General features: G+C 50.3%; 1 protein-coding gene across 3 annotated transcripts in view; it reads right to left on the bottom strand.

Moving 5' to 3' along the window:
* The window catches only part of sox5 (SRY-box 5), a 159467-nt gene extending 140360 nt beyond the window's left edge, over positions 1-19107 (bottom strand). For 2 of the 3 annotated variants that reach the window (XM_031897504.1, XM_031897505.1), the window contains exon 1: positions 18932-19107. In XM_031897504.1, coding sequence (XP_031753364.1) covers positions 18932-18969 — 38 coding nt within the window. In that variant the 5' untranslated portion in view covers positions 18970-19107. 3 annotated transcript variants of the gene reach the window in all.
* Positions 19108-22102: the final 2995 nt, after the last annotated feature.

The raw sequence follows: 22102 nt of genomic DNA on the forward strand, positions 1-22102 counted from the left end.
ACAAGAGAATCGCTTTGTTCAACATCAGACAGACTGGGACCTCACGACCCCACGTAAAACAAACCCCCCCCCCAACCATCACTCACGTTAACTCTCTCGGAACAGCTCCCTTAACAAAAGTAACATTGTGTATTATTTATGTTACAGACCCAGGTCTGGGGCGGCGGCAAATGGAACCCATATGTTCTGGGGCACTCGGCCTCCAACCCAGTTACTCGCCCTGTCACAATAGTCTCGCTGTGCTAGCACTCTGATTTATCATGGGAGCTGTCACTTGGGCTTCTTGTCTGCAAAACCACAAGTCTGAGCGAGACTCAGGGAAGGGACTGCAGGTATAGTAGGGAGAGATGGTGCCTATAGTAGCAGTGGGGGGATAATAGCCTCTGGGAAGGGACTGGGGCTGTGGGATAGCAGGTATAGTAGGGAGAGATGGTGCCTATAGTAGCAGTGGGGGGATAATAGCCTCTGGGAAGGGACTGGGGCTGTGGGATAGCAGGTATAGTAGGGAGAGATGGTGCCTATAGTAGCAGTGGGGGGATAATAGCCTCTGGGAAGGGACTGGGGCTGTGGGATAGCAGGTATAGTAGGGAGAGATGGTGCCTATAGTAGCAGTGGGGGGATAATAGCCTCTGGGAAGGGACTGGGGCTGTGGGATAGCAGGTATAGTAGGGAAAGATGGTGCCTATAGTAGCAGTGGGATAATAGCCTCTGGGAAGGGACTGGGGCTGTGGGATAGCAGGTATAGTAGGGAGAGATGGTGCCTATAGTAGCAGTGGGATAATAGCCTCTGGGAAGGGACTGGGGCTGTGGGATAGCAGGTATAGTAGGGAGAGATGGTGCCTATAGTAGCAGTGGGGGGATAATAGCCTCTGGGAAGGGACTGGGGCTGTGGGATAGCAGGTATAGTAGGGAGAGATGGTGCCTATAGTAACAGTGGGGGGATAATAGCCTCTGGGAAGGGACTGGGGCTGTGGGATAGCAGGTATAGTAGGGAGAGATGGTGCCTATAGTAACAGTGGGGGGATAATAGCCTCTGGGAAGGGACTGGGGCTGTGGGATAGCAGGTATAGTAGGGAGAGATGGTGCCTATAGTAACAGTGGGGGGATAATAGCCTCTGGGAAGGGACTGGGGCTGTGGGATAGCAGGTATAGTAGGGAGAGATGGTGCCTATAGTAGCAGTGGGGGGATAATAGCCTCTGGGAAGGGACTGGGGCTGTGGGATAGCAGGTATAGTAGGGAGAGATGGTGCCTATAGTAGCAGTGGGATAATAGCCTCTGGGAAGGGACTGGGGCTGTGGGATAGCAGGTATAGTAGGGAGAGATGGTGCCTATAGTAGCAGTGGGGGGATAATAGCCTCTGGGAAGGGACTGGGGCTGTGGGATAGCAGGTATAGTAGGGAGAGATGGTGCCTATAGTAGCAGTGGGGGGATAATAGCCTCTGGGAAGGGACTGGGGCTGTGGGATAGCAGCTATAGTAGGGAGAGATGGTGCCTATAGTAGCAGTGGGGGGGATAATAGCCTCTGGGAAGGGACTGGGGCTGTGGGATAGCAGGTATAGTAGGGAGAGATGGTGCCTATAGTAGCAGTGGGATAATAGCCTCTGGGAAGGGACTGGGGCTGTGGGATAGCAGGTATAGTAGGGAGAGATGGTGCCTATAGTAACAGTGGGGGGATAATAGCCTCTGGGAAGGGACTGGGGCTGTGGGATAGCAGGTATAGTAGGGAGAGATGGTGCCTATAGTAACAGTGGGGGGATAATAGCCTCTGGGAAGGGACTGGGGCTGTGGGATAGCAGGTATAGTAGGGAGAGATGGTGCCTATAGTAGCAGTGGGGGGATAATAGCCTCTGGGAAGGGACTGGGGCTGTGGGATAGCAGCTATAGTAGGGAGAGATGGTGCCTATAGTAGCAGTGGGGGGATAATAGCCTCTGGGAAGGGACTGGGGCTGTGGGATAGCAGGTATAGTAGGGAGAGATGGTGCCTATAGTAGCAGTGGGGGATAATAGCCTCTGGGAAGGGACTGGGGCTGTGGGATAGCAGCTATAGTAGGGAGAGATGGTGCCTATAGTAGCAGTGGGGGGATAATAGCCTCTGGGAAGGGACTGGGGCTGTGGGATAGCAGGTATAGTAGGGAGAGATGGTGCCTATAGTAGCAGTGGGATAATAGCCTCTGGGAAGGGACTGGGGCTGTGGGATAGCAGGTATAGTAGGGAGAGATGGTGCCTATAGTAGCAGTTGGATAATAGCCTCTGGGAAGGGACTGGGGCTGTGGGATAGCAGGTATAGTAGGGAGAGATGGTGCCTATAGTAGCAGTGGGGGGATAATAGCCTCTGGGAAGGGACTGGGGCTGTGGGATAGCAGGTATAGTAGGGAGAGATGGTGCCTATAGTAGCAGTGGGGGGATAATAGCCTCTGGGAAGGGACTGGGGCTGTGGGATAGCAGGTATAGTAGGGAGAGATGGTGCCTATAGTAGCAGTGGGGGGATAATAGCCTCTGGGAAGGGACTGGGGCTGTGGGATAGCAGGTATAGTAGGGAGAGATGGTGCCTATAGTAGCAGTGGGGGGGATAATAGCCTCTGGGAAGGGACTGGGGCTGTGGGATAGCAGGTATAGTAGGGAGAGATGGTGCCTATAGTAGCAGTGGGATAATAGCCTTTGGGAAGGGACTGGGGCTGTGGGATAGCAGGTATAGTAGGGAGAGATGGTGCCTATAGTAGCAGTGGGGGGATAATAGCCTCTGGGAAGGGACTGGGGCTGTGGGATAGCAGGTATAGTAGGGAGAGATGGTGCCTATAGTAGCAGTGGGGGGATAATAGCCTCTGGGAAGGGACTGGGGCTGTGGGATAGCAGGTATAGTAGGGAGAGATGGTGCCTATAGTAGCAGTGGGGGGATAATAGCCTCTGGGAAGGGACTGGGGCTGTGGGATAGCAGGTATAGTAGGGAGAGATGGTGCCTATAGTAACAGTGGGGGGATAATAGCCTCTGGGAAGGGACTGGGGCTGTGGGATAGCAGGTATAGTAGGGAGAGATGGTGCCTATAGTAGCAGTGGGGGGATAATAGCCTCTGGGAAGGGACTGGGGCTGTGGGATAGCAGGTATAGTAGGGAGAGATGGTGCCTATAGTAGCAGTGGGGGGATAATAGCCTCTGGGAAGGGACTGGGGCTGTGGGATAGCAGGTATAGTAGGGAGAGATGGTGCCTATAGTAACAGTGGGGGATAATAGCCTCTGGGAAGGGACTGGGGCTGTGGGATAGCAGGTATAGTAGGGAGAGATGGTGCCTATAGTAGCAGTGGGGGGATAATAGCCTCTGGGAAGGGACTGGGGCTGTGGGATAGCAGGTATAGTAGGGAGAGATGGTGCCTATAGTAGCAGTGGGGGGATAATAGCCTCTGGGAAGGGACTGGGGCTGTGGGATAGCAGGTATAGTAGGGAGAGATGGTGCCTATAGTAGCAGTGGGGGGATAATAGCCTCTGGGAAGGGACTGGGGCTGTGGGATAGCAGGTATAGTAGGGAGAGATGGTGCCTATAGTAGCAGTGGGGGGATAATAGCCTCTGGGAAGGGACTGGGGCTGTGGGATAGCAGGTATAGTAGGGAGAGATGGTGCCTATAGTAGCAGTGGGATAATAGCCTCTGGGAAGGGACTGGGGCTGTGGGATAGCAGGTATAGTAGGGAGAGATGGTGCCTATAGTAGCAGTGGGGGGATAATAGCCTCTGGGAAGGGACTGGGGCTGTGGGATAGCAGGTATAGTAGGGAGAGATGGTGCCTATAGTAGCAGTGGGGGGATAATAGCCTCTGGGAAGGGACTGGGGCTGTGGGATAGCAGGTATAGTAGGGAGAGATGGTGCCTATAGTAACAGTGGGGGATAATAGCCTCTGGGAAGGGACTGGGGCTGTGGGATAGCAGGTATAGTAGGGAGAGATGGTGCCTATAGTAGCAGTGGGGGGATAATAGCCTCTGGGAAGGGACTGGGGCTGTGGGATAGCAGGTATAGTAGGGAGAGATGGTGCCTATAGTAGCAGTGGGGGGATAATAGCCTCTGGGAAGGGACTGGGGCTGTGGGATAGCAGGTATAGTAGGGAGAGATGGTGCCTATAGTAGCAGTGGGGGGATAATAGCCTCTGGGAAGGGACTGGGGCTGTGGGATAGCAGGTATAGTAGGGAGAGATGGTGCCTATAGTAACAGTGGGGGGATAATAGCCTCTGGGAAGGGACTGGGGCTGTGGGATAGCAGGTATAGTAGGGAGAGATGGTGCCTATAGTAGCAGTGGGGGGATAGTAGCGCTCCCCTCTCTCTGGCCGTGCGTCGGTGCCTCGGGGCGGGAGGGCAGTCTCTGGCTGTGGGTAACTGTCAGCCCACGCGCCACTCTCACATCGCCATATGTCTCGCCTCATTATCTCTCGCTCGTGTAACTTCACGTCTCTCTCGTTTCTATGTTACAATTTCAAGAAATGAAAAGTTTGAGGCTTCGGGCGACTTCCTGAACTTTAAAAAACCGACGATTGGAAGATCTGATGCCGAGCGAAGTCTCTCTGTATGGGCAGCGCCCCTGGCGTCCTGCTGTCAGGCTACGAGCTGAAACCGACCCCACCAAGGGGCAAAAAGACCTGCAACTCCCAACGCTGACTGTATTAAAGGGAAACTAAACCTGCATTAAATCCTTACATCCCCTAGGCGCATTAGGTGCCATAAAGGGTGGGAGTAGGGACCAGCAGTGCAGGGTGGGAGTAGGAAGCAGCAGTGCAGGGTGGGAGTAGGAACCAGCAGTGCAGGGTGGGAGTAGGAAGCAGCAGTGCAGGGTGGGAGTAGGAAGCAGCAGTGCAGGGTGGGAGTAGGAACCAGCAGTGCAGGGTGGGAGTAGGAAGCAGCAGTGCAGGGTGGGAGTAGGAACCAGCAATGCAGGGTGGGAGTAGGAACCAGCAGTGCAGGGTGGGAGTAGGAAGCAGCAGTGCAGGGTTGGAGTAGGAACCAGCAATGCAGGGTGGGAGTAGGAACCAGCAGTGCAGGGTGGGAGTAGGAACCAGCAGTGCAGGGTGGGAGTAGGAAGCAGCAGTGCAGGGTGGGAGTAGGAACCAGCAATGCAGGGTGGGAGTAGGAACCAGCAGTGCAGGGTGGGAGTAGGAACCAGCAGTGCAGGGTGGGAGTAGGAACCAGCAGTGCAGGGTGGGAGTAGGAACCAGCAGTGCAGGGTGGGAGTAGGAAGCAGCAGTGCAGGGTGGGAGTAGGAACCAGCAGTGCAGGGTGGGAGTAGGAAGCAGCAGTGCAGGGTGGGAGTAGGAACCAGCAGTGCAGGGTGGGAGTAGGAAGCAGCAGTGCAGGGTGGGAGTAGGAACCAGCAGTGCAGGGTGGGAGTAGGAACCAGCAGTGCAGGGTGGGAGTAGGAACCAGTAGGGAACCCTGATCCGGAACACAATGGGCCAGGCACAGGGAAAGGTTTCCCCCCAGACTCTGTGCAGACCCCCCCACATGTATTTACCCCGCCCCCCCCCCCCCCGGAGACCAGAGAATGCATTAAGCCACTGAGATCAATAAAAGACTTTACAGGAATTCTTTGGATTCGGCACATTTTGCTCTAATGTGACCCACATGTGGCACCGGGCAACTCAATACGTACAGGGGCGTCGGGTTAGGGATGTGGGGGGACCCCGGCACTTTGGGAGGGGAGGGGCACCTTAAAGCCCGGCGCGTGTCTCCTTCTGGCACCTAAAGGGCCCGGCACCCCACGTTGGGGCCACAGCAGGAACAGGAGGCTATTTCTTGCCCTCACAGTGCACCCCTAGAGTCCTGCACCCCAACATTTAAGCCATAGGTTCAACATAAATCTGGGTTCTGGCAAATGCCACAGGGGCCTTGGGGGTCCAGTACCCCATAAGCATATCTACAGACCCCAATGCCCCCTCCAACAGTCCATCCAGCACCCCTGAAACATAATGAACCCCACATTTTACACACACTGCACCATTTAAATAATTATAAATGAATCCACCGCCCCCCCCCCCCCCCACTGTTCCATCCCATCAACCCTGTAAATGATTCCACAGAGGGTAAACATTCCACATCCACTGGGGGGCGGAGGGGGCCGCGTTACCTCTCTGATTTAAGGGGAAAGGGCATTTTTTAGGGGGGCAGATGTACCGTAGGGCAGTCCTACAGCCAATGGGATTTGCTTTTATATCGCCCGTGGGTCAGAGCGGCCGGAGGGGAAGAGATGTAGTTGAACTACACCATATTAACCTGGGATTAGGAAGTGCATTATTAGCCAATCAATGGAAAGTGTGAATGAGCTGCTCGCTGATAGGCTAAATGGCCCAATTAGGCGGCGCCGTTTGGACTCGTTGGGTTAATTTCCTGGAGTAGTTGCTGAACTTGTGAATGAATCACTCGCTGGTCAAACATAAATCCATTCAACCTTTGGAAACCCCGGGGTCCGACCTGCCGGGGGGGGGGGAGTGTTGTTGGGCTAGAGAAGGAGACGGCGCAGTGCTGGTTCCACCATGAGGGGAGTTCGGGTCGGCAAAGGACATGGAACAGTCGTAGGCAGAAGGGGGCATTGTGCCCACTGTGTGGCCCTTTATGCATATTCCCATAGTTTGGCACCTATACCATTGGGCATATTCCCATAGTTTGGCGCTGATACCATTGGGCATATTCCCATAGTTTGGCACTGATGCCATTGGGCATATTCCCATAGTTTGGCGCTGATACCATTGGGCATATTCCCATAGTTTGGCACTGATGCCATTGGGCATATTCCCATAGTTTGGCGCTGATACCATTGGGCATATTCCCATAGTTTGGCACTGATGCCATTGGGCATATTCCCATAGTTTGGCACCGATACCATTGGGCATATTCCCATAGTTTGGCACTGATGCCATTGGGCATAGTCCCATAGTTTGGCGCTGATACCATTGGGCATATTCCCATAGTTTGGCACTGATGCCATTGGGCATATTCCCATAGTTTGGCACCGATACCATTGGGCATATTCCCATAGTTTGGCACTGATGCCATTGGGCATATTCCCATAGTTTGGCCCTGATACCACTGGGCATATTCCCATAGTTTGGCGCTGATACCCTTGGGCATATTCCCATAGTTTGGCACCGATACTATTGGGCATATTCCCATAGTTTGGCACCGATACCATTGGGCACATTCCCATAGTTTGGCACTGATACCATTGGGCATATTCCCATAGTTTGGCCCCGATACCATTGGGCATATTCCCATAGTTTGGCGCTGATACCATTGGGCATATTCCCATAGTTTGGCCTCGATACCATTGGGCACATTCCCATAGTTTGGCACTGATACCATTGGGCATATTCCCATAGTTTGGCACTGATGCCATTGGGCATAATCCCATAATTTGGCACTGATACCATTGGGCATATTCCCATAGTTTGGCACTGATGCCATTGAGCATATTTCCATAGTTTGGCACTGATGCCATTGGGCATATTCCCATAGTTTGGCACTGATACCATTGGGCATATTCCCATAGTTTGGCACCGATACCATTGGGCATATTCCCATAGTTTGGCACTGATACCATTGGGCATATTCCCATAGTTTGGCACCGATACCATTGGGCATATTCCCATAGTTTGGCACCGATACCATTGGGCATATTCCCATAGTTTGGCACCGATGCCATTGGGCATATTCCCATAGTTTGGCGCTGATACCATTGGGCATATTCCCATAGTTTGGCACCGATACCATTGGGCATATTCCCATAGTTTGGAGCTGATGCCATTGGGCATATTCCCATAGTTTGGCACTGATACCATTGGGCATATTCCCATAGTTTGGCACCGATACCTTGGGCATATTCCCATAGTTTGGCGCTGATACCATTGTGCATATTCCCATAGTTTGGCCCCGATACCATTGGGCACATTCCCATAGTTTGTCGCTGATACCATTGGGCATATTCCCATAGTTTGGCACCGATACCATTGGGCATATTCCCATAGTTTGGCGCTGATGCCATTGGGCATATTCCCATAGTTTGGCACTGATACCATTGGGCATATTCCCATAGTTTGGCACTGATACCATTGGGCATAGTCCCATAGTTTGGCACTGATACCATTGGGCATATTCCCATAGTTTGGCGCCGATGCCATTGGGCATATTCCCATAGTTTGGCGCTGATACCATTGGGCATATTCCCATAGTTTGGCACCGATACCATTGGGCGTAATCCCATAGTTTGGCACCGATACCATTGGGCATTTTCCCATAGTTTGGCACTGATGCCATTGGGCATTTTCCCATAGTTTGGCCCTGATACCATTGGGCATATTCCCATAGTTTGGCACCGATACCATTGGGCATATTCCCGTAGTTTGGCGCTGATACCATTGGGCATATTCCTATAGTTTGGCGCCGATACCATTGGGCATATTCCCATAGTTTGGCGCTGATACCATTGGGCATATTCCTATAGTTTGGCACTGATGCCATTGGGCATATTCCCATAGTTTGGCACCGATACCATTGGGCGTAATCCCATAGTTTGGCACCGATACCATTGGGCATTTTCCCATAGTTTGGCACTGATGCCATTGGGCATTTTCCCATAGTTTGGCCCTGATACCATTGGGCATATTCCCATAGTTTGGCACTGATACCATTGGGCATATTCCCGTAGTTTGGCGCTGATACCATTGGGCATATTCCTATAGTTTGGCGCCGATACCATTGGGCATATTCCCATAGTTTGGCACTGATACCATTGGGCATATTCCCATAGTTTGGCGCTGATACCATTGGGCATATTCCTATAGTTTGGCGCTGATACCATTGGGCATATTCCCATAGTTTGGCGCTGATACCATTGGGCATATTCCTATAGTTTGGCACTGATACCATTGGGCATATTCCCGTAGTTTGGCACCGATGCCATTGGGCATATTCCCATAGTTTGGCACTGATACCATTGGGCATATTCCTATAGTTTGGCGCTGATACCATTGGGCATATTCCCATAGTTTGGCACCGATGCCATTGGGCATATTCCCATAGTTTGGCGCTGATACCATTGGGCATATTCCCATAGTTTGGCGCTGATACCATTGGGCATATTCCCATAGTTTGGCACCGATGCCATTGGGCATATTCCCATAGTTTGGCGCTGATACCATTGGGCATATTCCCATAGTTTGGCGCTGATACCATTGGGCATATTCCCATAGTTTGGCACCGATGCCATTGGGCATATTCCCATAGTTTGGCGCTGATACCATTGGGCATATTCCCATAGTTTGGCGCTGATACCATTGGGCATATTCCTATAGTTTGGCACTGATACCATTGGGCATATTCCCATAGTTTGGCACCGATACCACTCGGATACCATTTGGCCAATTGCCATAGTTACAGGAATCGCAGAACAGAAATAGAGCCAATCGGGTTCCAGTGGGGGCAAAATAACCCCCCCAGGGTTTTGGTGGATTATGATGCAACACAGAAATGTATTCCAAATGCCCCGCGGGTCCAGTTGCCCCCTCTTATCCCCACAAACTGCCTCTCCCAGGGCAGTAATTCTCCCAATTAGATCTCACCCAAACTGCCAATAAAATCACAGACGCGCGATGTCCCAAAACACCCAAAACATCTGTAAATCATTCCCAGGGTGGGCTCCTGTGTGAGTGTGGGGGGGGGGGGAAGGTTCTCTAAATGCCCCGGGGGGGGGGGGAGATGAATTAGCGCTTGTGGCTAACAATGGCGGCTAATGGGGAAGGTTACGGAGCCGTATTCCATCTAATCCCCGGCAAATCCCTTCAAGTACTGAGGGTATCAATGTGCAACCCCCCCCCGGCCCCCCCTGGCGGCCCCACCGACACCTTCCCACAGCACAAACTGGGGCAAGGGGATATTCAAGAATTAACCCTTTACACAGCGGGGGTCTGATATAAAGTTACTCCATATTATACTCACTCTCCTCCGAAAAGAGCCCCCAGGGTAATCATTGCCCCACTCTTCAGAAGCCTCATTTGCCCCTCCTCGGGGTCGTTCTTACTTGGAAAGGAATCGTGTTTTCTGCGGGGGCTTTTACCCAAAGTAATTGACCTTGTTCTTTGCCCCCCCCTTACCCGGCATGAAAATGAGCCCCTTATTTAGTGCCGCCCCACTTGCTTTTCATTACAGCTTTATGTTATAACACGGGGCCCGGGATTGGGGGGATTCGGGAGCGGGTACCAACCAGGGGGGGCCCCCCTTTTTACACCGTCTCGGGCCGGCGGCTCCCTGACAAATCTCCGATACAAAGGGAGAAATAACACAATAACAACACAATCTCCTGAGTACACAAACCCGCGGCACAAAGGGCCCCGGCCGGCGAGGAGCGACCATTACGGGGAAACAAAAGCAAATTGTTATTGCGCGACTAATTACCTAATGATTGATATGTCACGGCGAAGTTTGGGCGAGTGAATAGAGCAGAACTGGACGCTTTCCAGACCCCCCCCCACCGCCCTTTTCTTAAATTGGAGTTTTACATTGAACGTAAACCGATCTGCGCCGGGAACTTTCCTCGTTTTGTGCCCAGAGATCTGCCCCCGTGTCAGCGCCGGAGTGACGGCCAATACCAAATGTGCCCCCAGCTTTAACATAAACCTTCTATACCGGGGGGGGGGTAGAGTTCTGCTCAGTAAATACAAAAAGCAAATTAAGATAAAATTCTCCGAACAAAATGCCAATGGCACCCCGGGCACCCAAAAACCCACGGCTCAGGTATAAACCAGACCTTGGAGTGGTTGCGGGGGTAACAGGCAATTTTTTGCCCCTATGGACTTGGGGTTATTTACACTGAAACAGTAGCAATAAGCAATAATTAGGTCTTGGGGTTTGACGGATAAAAGAAGGGGGGTCTTTCTGTAACGCGGCTTCAGGCAAAGCAATGTAATTCCTATATACAATATACACGGCAATATATATATATCAGTAATATTATCATCTATAGATCTATATATACAGCCTATAGCAGCAATATAATTCCCTATATACACACTATTATATATATATATCCCACTGCAACAAAGTAACACTCTATATATATATATATATACAGCCAACATCAGCAATGTAATTCCTATATACAATATACAGCTTTATCAGACACGGAAATATATATATATCAGTAACATTAGTCATCTATAGATCTATATATACAGCCTATAGCAGCAATATAATTCCCTATATACACACCATTATATATATATATATATAGCAGCAATATAATTCCCTATATACACACCATTATATATATATATATATATATATATAGCAGCAATATAATTCCCTATAAACACACCATTATATATATATATCCCACTGCAACAAAGTAACACTTTACGGGAAGGCTGACTCCATTATAAGCAAATAATTCTGATTTTTAAAAATGATTCCCTTTTCTCTGTAATAATAAACCAGAACCTCGATCCCAACTAAGATATAATTACCCCTTATTGGGGCAGAACAGCCCTATTGGGTTTATTTCATGGTTAAATGATTCCCTTTTCTCTGTAATAATAAAACAGTACCTGTACTTGATCCCAACTAAGATATAATTACCCCTTATTGGGGGCAGAACAGCCCTATTGGGTTTATTTAATGGTTAAATAATTCCCTTTTCTCTGTAATAATAAAACAGTACCTGTACTTGATCCCAACCAAGATATAATTACCCCTTATTGGGGCAGAACAGCCCTATTGGGTTTATTTAATGGTTAAATGATTCCCTTTTCTCTGTAATAATAAAACAGTACCTGTACTTGATCCCAACTAAGATATAATTACCCCTTATTGGGGGCAGAACAGCCCTATTGGGTTTATTTCATGGTTAAATGATTTTTTTTATGGAGATCCAAATTACACAAAGATCCCTTATCTGGAAAAAGCCCAGGACCCGAGCATTTTGGATAACAGGTCCCGTACCTGTATATCCCACTGCAACAAAGTAACACTTTATATATATATATCTATACAGCCTCCATCAGCAGTTATTCCCTATACACACAGGTATGGGACCTGTTTACCAGAACACTTAGGACCTGGGCTTTTTCCAGACTAGGGGTCTTTCCGTAATTTGGATCTCCAAGCATTAGGTCTATAAAAAAATAATTAAAAACAAAATAAACCCAATAGGGCTGTTCTGCCCCCAATAAGGGGTAATTATATCTTAGTTGGGATCAAGTACAGGTACTGTTTTATTATTACAGAGAAAAGGGAATCATTTAACCATTAAATAAACCCAATAGGGCTGTTCTGCCCCAATAAGGGGTAATTATATCTTAGTTGGGATCAAGTACAGGTACTGTTTTATTATTACAGAGAAAAGGGAATCATTTAACCATTAAATAAACCCAATAGGGCTGTTCTGCCCCAATAAGGGGTAATTATATCTTAGTTGGGATCAAGTACAGGTACTGTTTTATTATTACAGAGAAAAGGGAATCATTTAACCATGAAATAAACCCAATAGGGCTGTTCTGCCCCAATAAGGGGTAATTATATCTTAGTTGGGATCAAGTACAGGTACTGTTTTATTATTACAGAGAAAAGGGAATCATTTAACCATGAAATAAACCCAATAGGGCTGTTCTGCCCCAATAAGGGGTAATTATATCTTAGTTGGGATCAAGTACAGGTACTGTTTTATTATTACAGAGAAAAGGGAATCATTTAACCATGAAATAAACCCAATAGGGCTGTTCTGCCCCAATAAGGGGTAATTATATCTTAGTTGGGATCAAGTACAGGTACTGTTTTATTATTACAGAGAAAAGGGAATCATTTAACCATGAAATAAACCCAATAGGGCTGTTCTGCCCCAATAAGGGGTAATTATATCTTAGTTGGGATCAAGTACAGGTACTGTTTTATTATTACAGAGAAAAGGGAATCATTTAACCATGAAATAAACCCAATAGGGCTGTTCTGCCCCAATAAGGGGTAATTATATCTTAGTTGGGATCAAGTACAGGTACTGTTTTATTATTACAGAGAAAAGGGAATCATTTAACCATGAAATAAACCCAATAGGGCTGTTCTGCCCCAATAAGGGGTAATTATATCTTAGTTGGGATCAAGTACAGGTACTGTTTTATTATTACAGAGAAAAGGGAATCATTTAACCATGAAATAAACCCAATAGGGCTGTTCTGCCCCCAATAAGGGGTAATTATATCTTAGTTGGGATCAAGTACAGGTACTGTTTTATTATTACAGAGAAAAGGAAATCATTTAACCATTAAATAAACCCAATAGGGCTGTTCTGCCCCAATAAGGGGTAATTATATCTTAGTTGGGATCAAGTACAGGTACTGTTTTATTATTACAGAGAAAAGGGAATCATTTAACCATGAAATAAACCCAATAGGGCTGTTCTGCCCCAATAAGGGGTAATTATATCTTAGTTGGGATCGAGGTTCTGTTTTATTATTACAGAGAAAAAAGAAAATCCATTTTAATTATTTTCTGGATAATGGATCCCATACCTGTAACTCATACTTACAATTTACACCTTTATTAGACACAGCAATATATATATATATCAGTAAAATTAGTCATCTATAGATCTATATATACAGCCTATAGCAGCAATATAATTCCCTATAAACACACCATTATATATATATCCCACTGCAACAAAGTAACACTTTATATATTATATATATATATATATATATACAGCCTACATCAGCAATGTAATTCCTATATACAATATACACCGTTATCAGTCATAGCAATATATATATATATATATATATATATCAGTAACATTAGTCATCTATAGATCTCTATATATATACAGCCTATAGAAGCAATATATATATCTATAGTAGCAATATAATTCCTATATACACCTTTATCAGACATATATTTATATACCAGTAAAATCAGTCTATAGATCTCATACCCTTCTTTTCCTTTTAGATTGCAAGCTGTAATGACCAGGGCTCTGTCCCTCTGTATGTAATGCTACAGGTCGGGGCTCTATAAATACCCATTCATGATTACAATAATACCCCAGAGGAGGCTATAATACACCAGAAGAGGCAATAATACCCCAGAAGAGGCAATAATACCCCAGAAGCCGCAAAACTACCCTGCGGCTTGTGATGCGCAAAAATGCCTATAAATACAATAAAGTCCCGACATTACTGCCTCCGACTGAGCGGCCCTCACGGAATCTGCCCCTGGGGGGGGTGGGAAGGAAGTGCGACCCGGACCGGCAGCGGCGGACGGGATTTTAACCTTTCCCCCGGGTTTTACCATCAGGAGCTGCGGGGGGGGGGGGGGGGGCAAGGCAAACAAAGATGTTAATACCCCCCCCCCCCCCGCCGCACACAGAGGCGCAGATGTTCGGGATGTTTTACACGAATCCGACTCTGGGTTTAAACAATTCCGAGTGTTTAGTAAACTCTCCCTAATCCGCTCCGGTACGGGGGGAACATTCGCGAAAGGCCGGGGGGGCAATTAATTGTATAAACCAAGGGGGGGGGGGTAATTAATTGTATAAACCAAGGAGGGGCAATTAAATGTATAAACCAAGGAGGGGTAATAAAATGTATAAACTAAGGAGGGGGGGGGGAGCAGGGGGTTAAATGTCACAACGTTACGGGGAACTTCCAGAGAAATTCCATTTCAATTGGGAGAAATCAGCCCCAAACTCTGGGTTATTTCTGTGACAGTCATGGGGGGGTTAATGGGTGCTATGGGTTAATGGGTGCTATGGGTTAATGGGTGCTATGGGTGACAGCTGGGTGTCTGGAGGGGGGGGGGCACCTAAATATTATAGAAAAGCAGAGATTTCCCCGGACTTGAGAATGAGCCCCCCCCCCAGACCCAAAGTGAAGGGATTTACTGACCCGAATTACTACGTATTTACTAATTATTTTTTCTTTGGGGGGGGGGATCAGGGGGGGCAGGTGAAACAAAATCACAGGAATTCCCGAAAGTTCGGGGGAGGGGGTACATTTGCCGGTTTAGCGCTCACCTTACAACCCCCCCCTATTGCCCCAGCTGTCAGTGCCCGGGCAGATTCACACTCGGCCATTTGTGCCCAATTACCCCCAAAGCAACGCCGCGGCCGCCGGGACTGAGGGGCTTATAGAGGCCGCAGTCTGTATAGGGGGGTCTCTTCTCACCCCTCAATGTTACATGCCCCCCCCCCCACCTATGTGGGACCCCTCTCTCTCCTTCGCTTATTAACCCTGTGAGTTCCAGTCCCCTGGGGCCTCGGTTCTGGTTCTGGAACTAAAATTCCAATAGAAGCAGAAAGTTCCGCCGCTCAGAGAAAATCAATGTTTCAGGCAGGTCCCCCCCCAATATTCCCCCTATTTATATATACATGCACCCCCACATTTATATATACAGGATATACATGCACCCCCCCCATTTATATATACAGGATATACATGCACCCCCACATTTATATATACAGGATATACATGCACCCCCACATTTATATATACAGGATATACATGCACCCCAGTATTTGCCCTATATATATATATATATATACAGGATTCAGATACACATTTCCCCCATATATATATATACAGGATACAGATTTGCCCCATATCTATATATACAGGATTCAGATACACATTTCCCCCATATATATATATACAGGATACAGATTTGCCCCATATCTATATATACAGGATTCAGATACACATTTCCCCCATATATATATATATATATATAAAAGATACACATTTCCCCCATATATATTTATACAGGATATAGATTTGCCCCATATATATATATACAGGATACAGATACACATTTCCCCCATATATATATATATATAGGATACAGATTTGCCCCATATATATATATATATATATATATACAGGATACAGATTTGCCCCGTATATATATATACAGGATACAGATTTCCCCCATATATATTTATACAGGATACAGATTTGCCCCATATCTATATATACAGGATACAGATACACATTTCCCCCATATATATATATACAGGATACAGATTTGCCCCATATATATATATATATATATATATATACAGGATACAGATTTGCCCCATATATATATATATACAGGATACAGATACACATTTCCCCCATATATATATATATACAGGATACAGATACACATTTCCCCCATATATATATATACAGGATACAGATTTGCCCCATATATATATATACAGGATACAGATACACATTTCCCCCATATATATATATACAGGATACAGATTTGCCCCATATATATATATACAGGATACAGATTTGCCCCATATATATATATACAGGATACAGATACACATTTCCCCCATATATATATATATACAGGATACAGATTTGCCCCATATCTATATATACAGGATACAGATTTCCCCCATATATATATATACAGGATACAGATTTCCCCCATATATATATATACAGGATACAGATTTCCCCCATATATATATATACAGGATACAGATTTGCCCCATATATATATATACAGGATACAGATACACATTTCCCCCATATATATATATATACAGGATACAGATTTGCCCCATATATATATAGACAGTATATAGACATCCGCATTCATTGGCAGGCCGGGGGCGGCAGATCAATGATCAACCAATGGGGAGGGTTCGCTGATATAACATTTACAGCCGGGGGCCACAGAGAAGGTGAATGGACTTCGGCGCATTCAAACAAAACCAAAAGTTACCGGCCGGGGATGGTCTCTCCCTCGGTTCTACCCCGTCCCGGGGTAACTTGCCCTGGGTACAGCAGTGATTGGTTCTGACACCCCCAGGGAAGAAATTGCCCCCCTATAAATGCCACAAACAGTAACCCCTGGTGCAAAAACATATTCATTAAACACAGGCCCAAAATGTCAGCTCCTCTGCCCAGTCTAACGGGAATCAGTATCCGTCCCCTTCTCACTATCCGACCTTTCAACTGCCCCCCCCAGGGGGCTCCAACACACTGACTAAAGCAAATAAAAGCCCCCGAGGCCCAGAGCAACTGATTGAATCAAGCGGCAGAAGCCTGGAAGTCGCCCCCCCCCCGAGTGTATCGACCCCCCCAGGGAGCTGTGAGACCCCCTAACCTGTTGCACTGAGTAGGGGGGCAATTCCTGGGGGGGGTACAATGTATCTGTAAAGTTTCAGGGCTGTTCCATGTAATGGGGGGGGGGGGTTATAATTAACAATTAATTCATTTACATGTTTGCATATCATTATGTCACTTTCTATAGAAATTCTGTAAATCAAATGGTTCCATAAATGTCTGTTTGTAGAGCGGCGGGGGGCGCGGGGGGCACGGGGGGCACGGGGGGTACGGGGGGCAGTAACTCCCGGCGATGCTCTTATTTCAGGGGAAAAGAAGTGAAATTCAGTAAAAGTGTCGGCGCTTCCCCTGGGCACGGGGGGGGGGGCATGTGATGGGTAAGGGATCCTGCTTGCCCCCCCCCCCCGTGCCCCGGGGCAAACAGCGAGACGCGGGGAGTATTTACATTGAGCTCGGGAAATTCAAACACAAATTTACATTTCCACTGGGAGAAAAACAAAGTTGTGCCAACCCTGGCGCTGCCCCTCGGGCACAGGGAATAGGGGCAGAGATATGCCCGCTGGCCTGGCAGTCAGGGAGCCGGCACTTGGGTCTGGGCACAGTCTGACAGCAGGATCACAAGGCAACCTTCTCTCGGTTCCCAGGATAAACAACCCCATAAATAGGGGCACAAAGTGCCCAGAGTCTGCCGGCTTTGCCCCGACTGAGTGCCAGGTATCTAGGGCATACGGCTAAAGTGAAAGAGATATCAGTGGCCCCCTGGGTGCAGGGAGTCTGAGAGAGAGAGAGCGAGGGAACGGCGAGAGGGGTGAGTAGTAGCGAGAGGGGATAGGGAGACGGGTAAGTAGCCTTGAGTGAGTAGCAGTGCCAGGCAGGGAGTGAGTAGCAGTGCCAGGCAGGGAGTGAGTAGTAGTGCCAGGCAGGGAGTGAGTAGTAGTGCCAGGCAGGGAGTGAGTAGTAGTGCAGGGAGTGAGTAGTAGTGCCAGGCAGGGAGTGAGTAGTAGTGCAGGGAGTGAGTAGTAGTGCCAGGCAGGGAGTGAGTAGTAGTGCAGGGAGTGAGTAGCAGTGCCAGGCAGGGAGTGAGTAGTAGTGCCAGGCAGGGAGTGAGTAGCAGTGCCAGGCAGGGAGTGAGTAGTAGTGCCAGGCAGGGAGTGAGTAGTAGTGCAGGGAGTGAGTAGTAGTGCAGGGAGTGAGTAGCAGTGCAGGGAGTGAGTAGCAGAGGGGCTGGGGGTAACTAGGGGGTTGCTGCAGGGTTCTGAGGAGGAGGGTGCAGGGAGTGAGTAGCAGGGAGTGAGTAGCAGAAGGGCTGGGGGTTACTAGGGGGTAACTAGGGGGTAACTAGGGGGTAGCTGCAGGGCTCTGACTGGGGGGCAGGGTGCAGGGAGTGAGTAGCAGAGGGGCTGGGGGTAACTAGGGGGTAACTAGGGGGTAGCTGCAGGGCTCTGACTGGGGGGCAGGGTGCAGGGAGTGAGTAGCAGAGGGGCTGGGGGTAACTAGGGGGTAACTAGGGGGTAGCTGCAGGGCTCTGACTGGGGGGCAGGGAGTAGGGGAAATAGTTTGGGAGACCTGGCCATTTGCCCCGCTCCCTGTTTACTGATGTTGCCGACTTGCCCCCCAGTTACCCCGGCCCGGAGGGGTATGTGGGCATGGGGGTGGCACGGAGAGGGCACCCAGTTGCCGGGAAAGTTGGCTGCAGGGAGTCGGGCAGAGACCCCGGAGTAACAGGGAAAGTAGGAGCCGGGGGGGGGGGTAGGAGCTGAAAGTTTCCAGCGAGGGACCCGGGCACCTCCCCAGCGGGCACCCAGCCGGGCACATCCCGCAGCCCTTTCCCCGCACAGCTGCCCCGGGCACTTACCTCTCAAACTCCGGGGGTAGGTCGGGGTCCGTGAGCATCGCTGGGGTCCGGGTCCCTGTGTGGGGGCTGCTCTGCTCCCGACTCCCAGCAACTGACTGCTCTCCGGCTTCTCCTCTGTCTCCTCTGTCTCTGTGTCTGTCTCTCCCGGAGCCGCACTCTCTCACACACTCACACACACAGCGACTCCTTGGCCACATCCTTAAAGGGCCAGTACAGCCCCATCTCCCCCACCCCCTGCCCCCTCCCTCCGGCTCCCTCCCTCCCTCCCTCCGGCACCATCAGCCGCTTCCTGCCGCACTCACTGACTCAGCTGCCCGCAGCCTGCCAGCTACAGCCACCGGGGCACCGGGACACCGGGAATAGCCCCACACACACCGGGACCCACCCCGGGCACCGCCAGCACCGGGACACCGGGACCCACAGCCCTGGGAAACGGGAGAGGAGCCTGATCAGCAGGGAGAGGAGTCTGGGCAACCGGGAGAGGAGTCTGGGCAACCGGGAGAGGAGTCTGGGCAACCGGGAGAGGAGTCTGGGCAACCGGGAGAGGAGTCTGGGCAACCGGGAGAGGAGTCTGATCAGCAGGGAGAGGAGTCTGGGCAACCGGGAGAGGAGTCTGGGCAACCGGGAGAGGAGTCTGATCAGCAGGGAGAGGAGTCTGGGCAACCGGGAGAGGAGTCTGGGCAACCGGGAGAGGAGCCTGATCAGCAGGGAGGGGAGTCTGGGCAACCGGGAGAGGAGTCTGGGCAACCGGGAGAGGAGCCTGATCAGCAGGGAGAGGAGTCTGGGCAACCGGGAGAGGAGTCTGGGCAACCGGGAGAGGAGCCTGGGCACCGGGAGAGGAGCCTGGGCAACCGGGAGAGGAGCCTGGGCAACCGGGAGAGGAGCCTGGGCAACCGGGAGAGGAGCCTGGGCAACCGGGAGAGGAGCCTGATCAGCAGGGAGAGGAGTCTGGGCAACCGGGAGAGGAGTCTGGGCAACCGGGAGAGGAGCCTGGGCAACCGGGAGAAGAGCCTGGGCAACCGGGAGAGGAGCCTGGGCAACCGGGAGAGGAGCCTGGGCAACCGGGAGAGGAGCCTGGGCAACCGGGAGAGGAGCCTGGGCAACCGGGAGAGGAGCCTGGGCAACCGGGAGAGGAGCCTGGGCAACCGGGAGAGGAGCCTGGGCAACCGGGAGAGGAGTCTGGGCAACCGGGAGAGGAGCCTGGGCAACCGGGAGAGGAGCCTGGGCAACCGGGAGAGGAGTCTGGGCAACCGGGAGAGGAGTCTGGGAGAACTGGCACCAAACCCGGAGCAACAATGGGATCTCAAGCAGCACCGGAGGGAGCGCCTGGCGGGGAAAGAACCTGCACCGAGCGGAACCGGAGACTGGACTGACGGGAGAACCTGGAGATAAATCTGCAAACGGAACTGGAGCAGAAACACCGGGCAGAGAGGGGACCGGGGAGCAACAGAGTAGGTACCCCAGGTATCAGTAGGGGGCAACAGAGTGGGTACCCCAGGTATCAGTAGGGGGCAATAGAGTGGGTACCCCAGGTATCAGTAGGGGGCAATAGAGTGGGTACCCCAGGTATCAGTAGGGGGCAATAGAGTGGGTACCCCAGGTATCAGTAGGGGGCAATAGAGTGGGTACCCCAGGGATCAGTAGGGGGCAATAGAGTGGGTACCCCAGGTATCAGTAGGGGGCAATAGAGTGGGTACCCCAGGTATCTGTAGGGGGCAATAGAGTGGGTACCCCAGGGATCAGTAGGGGCAATAGAGTGGGTACCCCAGGGATCAGTAGGGGGCAATAGAGTGGGTGCCCCAGGGATCAGTAGGGGCAATAGAGTGGGTACCCCAGGGATCAGTAGGGGCAATAGAGTGGGTGCCCAGGGATCAGTAGGGGCAATAGAGTGGGTACCCCAGGGATCAGTAGGGGCAATAGAGTGGGTGCCCCAGGGATCAGTAGGGGCAATAGAGTGGGTGCCCTGGGATCAGTAGGGGCAATAGAGTGGGTACCCCAGGGATCAGTAGGGGCAATAGAGTGGGTACCCCAGGGATCAGTAGGGGCAATAGAGTGGGTGCCCCAGGAATCAGTAGGGGGCAATAGAGTGGGTACCCCAGGGATCAGTAGGGGGCAATAGAGTGGGTGCCCCAGGGATCAGTAGGGGCAATAGAGTGGGTACCCCAGGGATCAGTAGGGGGCAATAGAGTGGGTGCCCCAGGAATCAGTAGGGGGCAATAGAGTGGGTACCCCAGGGATCAGTAGGGGGCAATAGAGTGGGTGCCCCAGGAATCAGTAGGGGGCAATAGAGTGGGTACCCCAGGGATCAGTAGGGGGCAATAGAGTGGGTGCCCCAGGGATCAGTAGGGGCAATAGAGTGGGTACCCCAGGGATCAGTAGGGGCAATAGAGTGGGTGCCCCAGGGATCAGTAGGGGCAATAGAGTGGGTACCCCAGGGATCAGTAGGGGGCAATAGAGTGGGTACCCCAGGTATCAGTAGGGGGCAATAGAGTGGGTACCCCAGGGATCAGTAGGGGGCAATAGAGTGGGTACCCCAGGGATCAGTAGGGGGCAATAGAGTGGGTACCCCAGGGATCAGTAGGGGGCAATAGAGTGGGTACCCCAGGGATCAGTAGGGGGCAATAGAGTGGGTGCCCCAGGGATCAGTAGGGGGCAATAGAGTGGGTACCCCAGGGATCAGTAGGGGGCAATAGAGTGGGTACCCCAGGGATCAGTAGGGGGCAATAGAGTGGGTACCCCAGGGATCAGTAGGGGGCAATAGAGTGGGTGCCCCAGGGATCAGTAGGGGGCAGAGATTACAGTTTGGGCCCCTGTAGGGACACAGTATTGGGGGGCATTCTCTCTGCTGGGAAGAAAGAACAAGGAGCGGATTTCACCTGGGAGAGAACCAACAGCCCAGCTGAGTGCCCACTCACACTCATACTCACACTCATACTCACGCTCTTGTACTCACACTCATACTCATACTCACGCTCTTGTACTCATACTCATGCTCTTGTACTCACACTCATACTCATACTCACACTCTTGTACTCATACCCACGCTCTTGTACTCACGCTCCTGTACTCATACTCACGCTCTTGTACTCATACCCACGCTCATACTCACGCTCTTGTACTCACACTCATACTCATACTCACGCTCTTGTACTCATACCCACGCTCATACTC

The sequence above is a fragment of the Xenopus tropicalis genome, chromosome 3 (assembly GCF_000004195.4).
Source record: "Xenopus tropicalis strain Nigerian chromosome 3, UCB_Xtro_10.0, whole genome shotgun sequence".
NCBI lineage: Eukaryota > Metazoa > Chordata > Amphibia > Anura > Pipidae > Xenopus > Xenopus tropicalis.